The sequence below is a fragment of the Dipodomys ordii genome, unplaced genomic scaffold (assembly GCF_000151885.1).
Source record: "Dipodomys ordii isolate 6190 unplaced genomic scaffold, Dord_2.0 Scaffold14, whole genome shotgun sequence".
NCBI lineage: Eukaryota > Metazoa > Chordata > Mammalia > Rodentia > Heteromyidae > Dipodomys > Dipodomys ordii.
The window spans coordinates 14,962,819-14,973,636 of NW_012267230.1; the positions used below are offsets into that span (position 1 = coordinate 14,962,819).

Genomic DNA, 10,818 nt, shown 5'->3' on the forward strand with positions numbered 1-10,818 from the left:
CTGTGGCTCAAGTGGTAGAGTGCTAGCCTTGAGCTGAAGAGCTGAGGGACAGTGCCCAAGCCCAGAGTTCAGGCCCCATGACTGGACCCAAAAAAAAAAAATCATCCAGGTTGATAAAAAGAATACAACTATTTCCCATGGAGACTGTATGATCTTATATAGAGAGAACTTGACAAAAATGAACTGTAACTTAAACATACTATCTTTCCCAAACCAGTTTGGCAATCTTTTTTTTTTTTTGGTCGCTTGTGGGGCCTGAACTCTGAGCCTGGGCACTGTCCCTCAGCTCTTCAGCTCAAGGCTAGCGCTCTACCACTTGGACCACAGCGCCACTTCCGATTTTTTCTGCTTATATGGTGCTGAGGGATCGAACCCAGGGCCTCATGCATGCAAGGCGAGCACTCTACCACTGAGCCACCTTCCCAGCCCCTGGCAATCTTATTTGAACCTGTAGTTACTTGTGGTTTGACAGTGGGTGGCGATCTAAGTCTAGGTTTCTGCTCTGAACTTAGTGACATAAAATAGCTTGTTAAACTAGTGGAAACTTAAGAGACCTGGAGGGGGGGGACTGGGAGGGGGCGGAGGGAGGCTGGGAAGGGATGTGAAGGGTAAACAAAGGAGGAGGCTGCAGTGCTTGATAAGAAATGTACTCATTGCAGGGCGCTGGTGGCTCATGCCTGTAATCCTAGCTACTCAGGAGGCTGAGATCTGAGGATCGCGGTTCAAAGCCAGCCTGGGCAGGAGACTCCTATCTCCAATAAACCACCAGAAAACCGGAAGTGGCGCTGTAGATCAAGTGGTAGAGTGCTCGCCTTGAGCTGGAGAGCTGAGGGACAGGGCCCAGGCCCAGAGTTCAAGCCCCACAACCAACCAAAAAAAAAAAAAAAGAAATGTACTCATTATCTTGCCCATGTAATTGTAACCCCTCTGTACAGTATGTTCACAATAAAAAAAAAAGAGAGACTTGGAACAGTTTTGGGCTAATATATCCCTTCATAACGATAGTTATCCATCACTATTTCTACTAAATATTCATCAACTTAGATTTATTGAGTAAACTGCTGATGTCAGGGCCATCAAATTTAGTTATTTTGGCTTGTATGGAAAACACATATAAGTATGCCACCACACCCAGCACAAATTTGTTCTTTGTTTTTTAAGGGGTGTGTGTGATACTAGGGTTTGAAGTCTCACACTGGCCAGGCAGGTACTCTTCCATCTTTCTACATCTCTACCCCCTTTGTGTACTGATTTTTGAGTTCCTAAATACCTTGAATTTCCTGATAGAAATGCCTTTTGTTCTAATGAAGTGATCTGTGGAAGGCTCCTGGACAGTGTCAAGATGGAGCTGGTCATCAGAAAGACTAAACCATGACTAGAACCTTGCAACTTTTAGCCCCACTCCTCCTCCTCTAGGGAGGAGGGAGAGGCAGGAGACGGCACCAATAATTCATCATGCCTAAATAATATAGTTTGCATAAAACCACTGAACTATGGGTGTGGGACGTCTGGGTTTGGAAGACAGTGTTGTACTAGGAGCTCAGAGCATGGCTGGTTAGTATCTACATACCTTGCTCTATGACTTTCTTCATCTGAGTGTTCATCTGCCTCCTTTACAATAAACTACTCAATGCAAGTATGTTTGTTGCTCTGAGTTTATGAGCAATTGCAGAAGATTACTGAACCTGAGAGGAAGCTATAAGAATCTTCAATTGGTAGTCAGTTGATCAGAAGTACAAGTGACAACTTGAAACTTATAATTGGGGGGGCTGGGAAGGTGGCTCAGTGGTAGAGCACTTGCCTTGCATGCATGAGACCCTGGGTTTGATTCCTCAGCACCACATAAGCAAAAAGAAAAAAGCTGGAAGAGGTGCTGTGGCTCAAGTGGTAGAGCGTTAGCCTTGAGCTGAAGAGCTGAGGGACAGCGCCCAGGCCCAGAGTTCAGGCCCCATGACCAGACCCCCCCCCCAAAAAAAAGAAAGAAACTTACAATTGGCATCTGAAGTGGGAGAGAGTCTTGTGGGATTGAGCCTTCGGCTTGGGCAAGGAGCACAGGCGGTGTCAGAACTGGGTTATAGGGTAACTGGGTTGGTGTTGGAGAATCTGCCTTCCTCTCTACTCTCAATAGTCTCACATCAAATGTGTCACAAGTGTTGACAGTGGAGAACATATGAGTGTTCCTTTAAAAGATCCTCCCCAAAATGACTCAGAGAGCTGCAGCTTTACTATCCCAAAGAAGGACACAGAGGAAACAGATCTCCGTTACCTACCAATTTACCTGAGCATAGAAAGAAAGCTGTTCTGCTACTGTTAAGTTTTCAAATAAGATATCTTTCTGGGGACACCAGCCCATGCTCTTCCGAATTTGAACCATGTCGGTTGAAATGTCGTATCCATTGATATATGCTTGTCCACTTGAAGGGACAGTAAGGCCTAGAACCAAGTAGAAGAAACATCCTAAAGTTACCTTCCGTCAGAGGATTCAACAGTACCAAGGCCTAATGACTTTACCCCCCTTTGTTTACTCATTCTCCAACAAGTCCTTATTCTATTTCTTTGCCACTGTCAGCCAATTAGTAGCATTCAAGGAATATATGTTCTGTGTACTAGTATACGAGGATGTGTGGGGATGGTTAGAGGCAGGAGGTACCATTTCTGCTTTTAAGCAGTTTCAATCTGGTTAAGTAACTAAAACATGCAACTCTAAAACAAATTAACATCACTTTAGTAATGTGGTGAGGGAAAAAAGTATTTGGGGAATACAAGTCTTGAATTGAGATCCTCGAAGGCAAAGTTTGCAATTTTATCTTTGATTCCCAATAAATGTATGTTCAATGAATAAATAAATGAATGCATTCACTGCCACATATATGCCTGTAAAACCCTAAAGGCTGCCTAATAGCATAGTATCTTTGTCTTTATTCTCATTAGGATGAAAAAGGCAATGTTGGGCTGGGAAGGTGGCTCAGTGGTAGAGTGCTTGCCTTGCATGCCTGAGGCCCTGGGTTCGATTCCTCAGCACCACATAAGCAAAAAGAAAAAAACTGGAAGTGGCGCTGTGGCTCAAGTGGTAGAGCGCTCACCTTGAGCTGAAGAGCTGAGGGACAGCACCCAAGCCCAGAGTTCAAGCCCCTCAACTGACAAAAACAAATCAAAACCAAAAAACAAACACACAAAAGACCAAAAAACCAAAATCCAACAACCTTTGGTGATTTGAAAAACACTGTTTTTTTTTGAATGGAAAGAAACCTCTTCAGCATGTAAAGAGCACAGATGAATTGGGCATTGGTGACTGATGCCTATAATCCTAGCTACTCAGGAGGCTGAGATCTGAGGAATATGGTTTGATGCCAGTCAGGACAAGAAAATCCATGAGACTATATCTTCAATGAATCAAAAAAACAGAACTAGAGCTATGGCTCAAGTGGTAGCTAAAAAGCTCAGGTTCAGTGCCCAAACCCTGAGTTCAAGCCCTAGGACCAACAAAAAAGAGCAAATATGAAAAACACACAGGCACCATCATAATTAACAGTAAATCTAAAATTTTTCCTTATAGCTGGGCGCTGGTGGCTCACGCCTGTAATCCTAGCTACTCAGGAGGCTGAGATCTGAGGATCGCCGTTCAAAGCCAGCCCGGGCAGGAGAGACCTTAAGACTCCTATCTCCAATAAAACCACCAGAAAACCAGAAGTGGTGCTATAGCTCAAGTGGTAGAGTGCATGCCTTGAGCTGAAGAGCTGAGGGGCAGCGCCCAAGCCCAGAGTTCAAGCCCCACGACTGACCAAAAAAAATTTTTTTTTTTCCTTATAAGAAGAGAAAGTAGGGAAGTAGGTAGGGAAATTATCCAGGTTGGGCTGGGAAGGTGGCTCAGTGGTAGAGCGCTTGCCTTGCATGTCTGAGGCCCTGGGTTCGATTCCTCAGCACCACATAAGAAAAAAACCGCAAGTGGCATTGTGGCTCAAGTGGTAGAGCTCTTGCCTTCAGTTGAAGAGCTGAGGGACAGCACCCAGGCCCAGAGTTAGGCCCCACAACTGGACCCCCCCAAAAAAAAATCAAAATGCAATCCTCAGATCTCATTCTCCCAGATAGGATTACAGATGTGAGCCAACAGTACCTAGCTAATAACTGTATTTTAACAAATGAAAAGTCATTTGTTGGTGGCTCATGCCTGTAATTCTAGGTACTTAGGAGGCTGAGATCTGAGGATAATGGTTCAAAGATAGACCAGGCAGAAAGGTCTGTGAGACTCTTGTCTTCAATTAACCACCAAAAAGCTAGAAGTAGAGCTGTGGCTTAAGTGGTAGAGTGCTAGCCTTGAGATGAGGAGCTCAGAGACAGCACCCAAGCCGAGTTCAAGCCCCATGACCAACCAAAAAAAAAAGAGAGAGAGAGAAATGAGGTTGATAAATAGAGAGAGGGAGGATGTACAAACAGTCATTATATTCAGTACATATGTAAAAATGGAACTGTATAACTTGAGGGTATGGATAGGACTAGAAAGGATGGGGAAAACAAATAGAAAGGGGTGAGTGACACTGATCAAGAAGCATTGTAATCATAATTTAACTTGAAGTAAAACTCCTTTGTATAGCTACTTTCAAAAAAGCAGGAATTATGTCTTATCTAATAGAAAACCAATAAACAATGATTGAGTAGACATTAAAAAATTGTAAGGGCTGGGAAGGTGGCTCAGTGGTAGAGCGCTTGCCTTGCATCCATGAGGCCCTGGGTTTCATTCCTTGGCACCACATAAGCAGAAAAAAGCTGGAAGTGGCGCTGTGGCTCAAGTGGTAGAGCTCTAGCCTAGAGTTGAAGAGCTGAGAGACAGTGCCCAGGCCCAGAGTTCAGCCCCCACAACTGACAAAAACAAAAAATTGTAAAAAAAAAAAAAATTGTATCAACAGGCTTGGAATGTGGCTCAGTGGTGGTGGAATGCTTGCCTAGCATGCATGAAGCTCTGGGTTCTATTCCTCAGTACCACATACACAGAAAAAGCCGGAAGTGGTGCTATGGCTGTAGTGGTAGAATGCTAGCCTTGAGCCAAAGTAACTCAGGGACAGCACCCAGGCCCTGAGTTGAAGTCCCATGACCAGCAAAAAAAAAAAAAAATGTATCACCCACAACATACCAGATTTCTTTCTCACCTTTCATAGGTAAGCACATCCCAAAGAACAAGAGATATGTACCTCTGTGCAGAAGAGAACTGTCATAACAGAAACAGCAATGAGGACAGAAATAAAGAACATGATGAACCAAGCAATCCAGTGTAGCCAGCTGTCCAATCCCATCATACACATATAGTCCTAAAAAAAAAAGCAAAAGAACCATATATTACAGTCTAGAGTTTAGCCTATCTGGTCCAGCTTGTCAGTCTGTTACTAAAAACCCATCAGGCATGGGATGAAGCGTTGGGTAGGCTTATATTGAGGAGAGGCAGTTAGTGGGAACTGATAAGAGACTGAATGGGCTGGGAAAAAAGGAGTAAAAACCAGTGAGTTGTAGTTATCTGGTTTGGTTATGGTACAGTAGGCATTGTATTAAAATTATTCTCCTTTTGAAATGGCAAGTATACTGCTAATTTCATTTACTGATGCCTCCTATAAATCAATGGGTCCTACTGTGTTGAGGATAAAGTCTAAATTCCTTATATATCCTACTTTTAAATTCTACTGGCAAGCTGGGAATGTGGCTTTGTGGTAGAGTCGTTGCCTAGCATGCATGAAGCCCTGAGTTCAATTCCTCAGTACCACATAAACAGAAAAGACCAGAAGGACACTGTGGCTCAAGTGGTAGAGCGCTAAGCCTTGAGCACAGAGAGGCTCAGGGACAGAGCCCAGGCTCTGAGTTCAAGCCTCAGGACCGGCATAAATAAATAAACAAATAAAACAAATTCTATTGGCAGGGTAGTATTTATTTTTTTATTGTTTGGTGCCAGTATATCCTGGGGGCTTTAACTCAAGGTTCAGATGTGCCCTTTAGTTTTAGGTTTTTCTGTTCAAGGCTGAGTGATAGCTCTACTTCCAGCTTTTTGCAGGTTAAATTGAAGATAAAGAGTCTCATAGACTTTTTTGCCTACACTGTCTGTGAATGGCAATCTTCAGATAGTCTCCTGAGTAGTAGGATTAAGGGTGTGAGCCACTACCACCCAGTTGGCAGTTGAAGTTTTTAAAAAGTGTTCTTTAACCTTTGCTCATTTTTTATTGTGAAAATGCCGTACAGAGGGGTTACAATTACATGAGCAAGGTAATGAGTACATTTCTTATCAAGCATTGTTGCTTCCTCCTTTGTTTCCCCTTCTCATCCCTTCCCATCTCTCCGGCCCCCAACCTTTGCTCATTTAAAGAGAGGAGAAGGAGGCTGGGAAGGTAGCTCAGTGGTAGAGTGCTTGCCTTGCATGCATGAGGCCCTGGGTTCAATTCCTCAGCACCACATAAACAGAAAAAGCCAGAAGCGGCGCTGTGGCTCAAGCGGTAGACCGCTTGCCTTGAGCTGAAGAGCTGAGAGACAGCGCCTAGGCTGAGAGTTCAGGTCTACGACCGGCAAAAAAATAAAATAAAGAGAGGAGAAGAAACATGACCAATCTAATGATCAAAATACAAAAAGTTGGTGCCCTGGCTCTCTTTGCCAGTTTGTTGCTAAAGTAGTGAACATACAGGGAAGGTCACACTTTGTCTACATCAGAACTAAAAGGAGTACTGGTCACCAGAAGGTTATGGTTCAAAGCCCTGGCATAAAAGTTTGCAAGGTGGCTGGGAAGGTGGCTCAGTGGTAGAGCGCTTGCCTTGCATGCCAGAGGCCCTGGGTTCAATTCCTCAGCACCACATAAGCAAAAAGAAAAAAGCCGGAAGTGGCGCTGTGCTCAAGTGGTAGAGTGCTAGCCTTGAGCTGAAAAGCTGAGGGACAGAGCCCAGGCCCAGAGGTCAGGCCCCACAACCGACCAAAAAAAAAAAAAAAGTTTGCAAGACTCTACCTCCAAAATAACCAGCCAAAAGCAGGGCTAGATGCTATGGCTTAAGAGGTAGAACAAGAGCCTGAGTTCAAACTTCTATACTACCAAAAGAAACATAGTTATGAGAGCCAATAATTAAAGAAAATAAAGTACAAGAGAATATTTTAGCTAGGCATGGTGGTGAGTGGCTGTAATCCCAGCACTTGGAAGATAAGGTAGGAGGGATGCCAAGTTTAAGGCCAGTCTGAGCAACATTTCTAGTTCCAGGCCAACCTGGGAAACACAAAAAGACCCTGTCTGAGAAGCAAACAAAAAACAACAACAACAAAAAAAGACTGAAGATTTTATTTTAAAGGGTAGAAAGTAAGAAGTAATAGGAGAGAGTAAGTTAGTAGAAGAGTGTCAAAAGTGATTAACATTGATTATTTCAGGAGCAACTGAGCATCATCAAACTCTAGGTTGTCTTCCTACCTGACCTTACCATGAAAGGAGACTCACTTGAGGAAAATCTTTCCCTAGACCCTGCACAAGCACTGGCTGAACACCTTTCTGGTGACAGGCAGTAGGCTAGCCAAGCAGGACCTACTAAGCCAGACATCTCCAGTCTACGTGCAAAGATTCAGGTAATAATAATGGGTGGCATTCTACAAACAGTAAGAAACGACTTCAGAGTTCCAACTCACTTGAAAGGTTGCTCTGCACCTAAGCAATATCTTACTTGTTTGGGCCACGTTTTCATGCTGTTTTTCATTAGTAACCACCTCATATCCCTGTCTCAGAAGAGGTGTCTAAATACTATTACCTTAAGTTTTCTCTCCTTTTCCAGTGTAATGGAATTAATGATAATGAGCTCGATGCAAATGAAGCTAAGCATGAGGAGCAGAGGGAACTCATTCTGAAGCAGCATGAAGAACTTGTCCTGGACATGAGGTCCATATGGGAACCTCTGCAATAGTACACTAAGACTCTCAAACAAGTTGACCGTCGCATTTTGAGCATGGTGCCACATGATGGCTTTATCCACAGCATGCTGAATGGCCAAGAAGCCTTCTTTATGGTAGCCTACAAGGAAACAGAATGTCAAACCTAAGAAATTAAGAAAGACTGAAAACAAGGAAACGACTGAGAGGATTCAGATGGATCAAGGCTAGCCATTCAGTAAAACAGCAGCAGGAAAACATTCCTAGAACCCACATGCTACAGCAGCTCAGAGAGAAGTGAGGGGTCACGGGGGTCCCTGGAATTGAGGCAATGGCATTTCCAAAATGGAGTTCTGGAGACCTAGGCAGAAAAATGAGAGATGTCCTATACAAGAACCTTCCAGCTAGGTGCCAGTGTCTCACGCCTGTCACCCTAGCTACTCAGGAGGCTGAGATCTGAGGATCGTGGTTCAAAGCCAGCCTAGGCAGGAATGTCTATGAGACTCTTATCGCCAATAAACCACTCAGAAAACCACAATGGTGCTGTGGCTCAAGTGTAGAGCCACTAGCCTTGAGCTGAAGAGCTGAGGGACAGCGCCCAGGCCCAGAGTTCAAGCCCCACGACCGACAAAAAAAAAAAAAAAAATCAAAAGTGAATTGGAGCTGGGTGCCAGTGGCTCACGCCTGTAATCCTAGCTACTCGGGAGGCTGAGATCTGAGGATCACAGTTCAAAGCCAGCCTGGGCAAGAAAGTCCCAAAGACTCTTATATCCAATAAACCACTAGAAAACCAGAAGTGGCGCTGTGGCTCAAGTGGTAGAGCGCTCGCCTTGAGCTAAAGAGCTGAGGGACAGCACCCAGGCCCAGAGTTCAAGCCCACGACCGGAAAAAAAGAAAAAAAGTGAATTGGAGTATTAAACTCATAAATTAACATGTTAAATTGAAACCCCTTTGTAAAACTGTAAAAAGATAATAAAATATAAAACATTAAAAGGAGGGAAAAAATGCAGAATTAGAGAGCGTGAGTCTTTTGTGACAGATTGGCTCCTGGGCCTCTAAGCCTATCACTGGAGGGAAGGCTGGTACAGCAGAGAGCAAGACATGCTGGCACCATCAGGGATGCTTGACTGGTACAACCCTTGGAAGCTATCATGGCATCAGTAAGAGTCAAACCCAGGGTTTTGTGCATTGCTAGGTAAATACTCTCCCATTGAGTTATACCATCCCAGTAATACTCACGTTATTAACATGAAAAGAGAAAAGATAAAGGAATAACTGCCTTATAAGAGCTTTAACCACTTAAAGAAAGCCTTTTAAAGCCAGGCACCAGTGGCTAATGCTTGTAATCACAGCTACTCAGGAGGCTCAGATCTGAGGATCGTGGTTGAAAGCCAGCACAGGCAGGAAAGTCCATGAGACTCAACCTCAATTTAACCACCAGGAAAAAACCGAAAGTGGCACTGTGGCTCAGGTAGAGTGCTTGTTTTGAGCTGAAGAGCTGAGAGACAGCACCCAGGCCCAGAGTTCAAGCCCCACCACCAACCAAAAAAAAAAAAGCCACTTAAATGGCCATCTGTAGACAACAATAATATGTTTTGTTTCGGTTGTTTTTTTGTTTTTGTTTTTTTGTCGGTTGTAGGGCTTAAACTCAGGGCCTAGGCACTGTCCTTGAGCCTCTTTGTGTTCAAGGCTAGCTCTCTACTACTTGAGCCACAGCACTACTTTTGGTTTTTGAGTTGGAAATAAATGTCTCACAGGGACTTTTCTGCCTGGTCTTATTTTGAACCATGACCCTCAAATCTTAGTCTCCTGAGTAGCTAGGATTACAAGGTATGAGCCACCAGTGTCCAGCAATATGTTTGTTTTGAAACAGAAGAGTTTATACAGAAACACAAGGAAGACTCGCACACCTTGTTTCTGTGAAATGCTTCCATCCTTCTTTTGAACAATTCTACATTTAACAATGAAAGCCTTATATTAAATGCCATTTCTAAATGAACTCCTTCAACTACTTTGGAAATGCCCAGTTTAGCAAGTGTTGAGGTAACAATAAAAATAAAAATGTCATCATATATGTGCAACAGGACAAAAATAACGTGGTCATGGTAATGGCACAGGCTTTGGGAATTCCTTACCAGGAGTTCCTCCATCAGCATATACAATTTCCCGGGGTTCTTGGCTTGGGTTAGGAGGATAAAGAAAGGATGTGCACCAGCCTTCTAAGTCAGCTTGAAAATACACATGCTTCAAAGATAAAAGATTCCTCTGAATGTAACTAAAGCGCAAGCTGTATTCAACCTTGAAGAATAAAGAGAAAATAAATTCAGCCATGAGATCCAGCAATGACTCAGGACAGAGTAAAAACGTGTTTGACAGTAACTAAGACTGGAGGAAAAGCCCACGCTGTCAGGTGTTCCTCTTGGGACCACACTGTCACAGTGATCTTTCCTTAAGTTCTCTGCAATTTATCCCTAAGATCAATCAGAGTAGATGTAATATAGTATAGAGTGCTCTGGAGCCAGGCTACTTGTATCTAAACCCTAATTTCCTACTGAAAAGCTATGTTACCCTCAGCAAGTTACTTAATCTTTTTGCTTCAGTTTCTTCATCAGTGAAATGACAATATTAATAGTCCCTGTCTCATAGGTTGCCTATAGGAATATGTGAGATGATATCTGTCATACGCTTAGAACTAATAATTGATTATAAAATATAGTTATTAACTCCATGCTAGTTTTAACAATTGCTTCACTCTACAGCACAAAAGACAAACCAAATATTCCCATGTTTAACACACTGCCTTTTCCTTTTTTTTTTTTTGTCGGTCGTGGGGCTTAAACTCTGGGCCTGGGCGCTGTCCCTCAGCTCTTCAGCTCAAGGCGAACACTCTACCATTTGAGCTACAGCGCCACTTCCGGTTTTCTGGTGGTTTATTGGAGATAGGAGTCT

At 43.5% G+C, this 10,818-nt stretch overlaps 1 protein-coding gene across 1 annotated transcript in view; it reads right to left on the reverse strand.

Moving 5' to 3' along the window:
• Positions 1–10,818, reverse strand: part of LOC105981893 (ATP-binding cassette sub-family A member 3-like) — a 55,439-nt gene that overhangs the window by 37,035 nt on the left and 7,586 nt on the right. Inside the window, exons 3-6 of the mRNA XM_013011242.1 lie at positions 10,005–10,167; positions 7,752–8,011; positions 5,187–5,303; positions 2,279–2,467 (exon numbers count right to left, since the gene is read on the reverse strand). Coding sequence (XP_012866696.1) covers positions 2,279–2,467; positions 5,187–5,303; positions 7,752–8,011; positions 10,005–10,167 — 729 coding nt within the window. The remainder of the gene's footprint in view (positions 1–2,278; positions 2,468–5,186; positions 5,304–7,751; positions 8,012–10,004; positions 10,168–10,818) is intronic.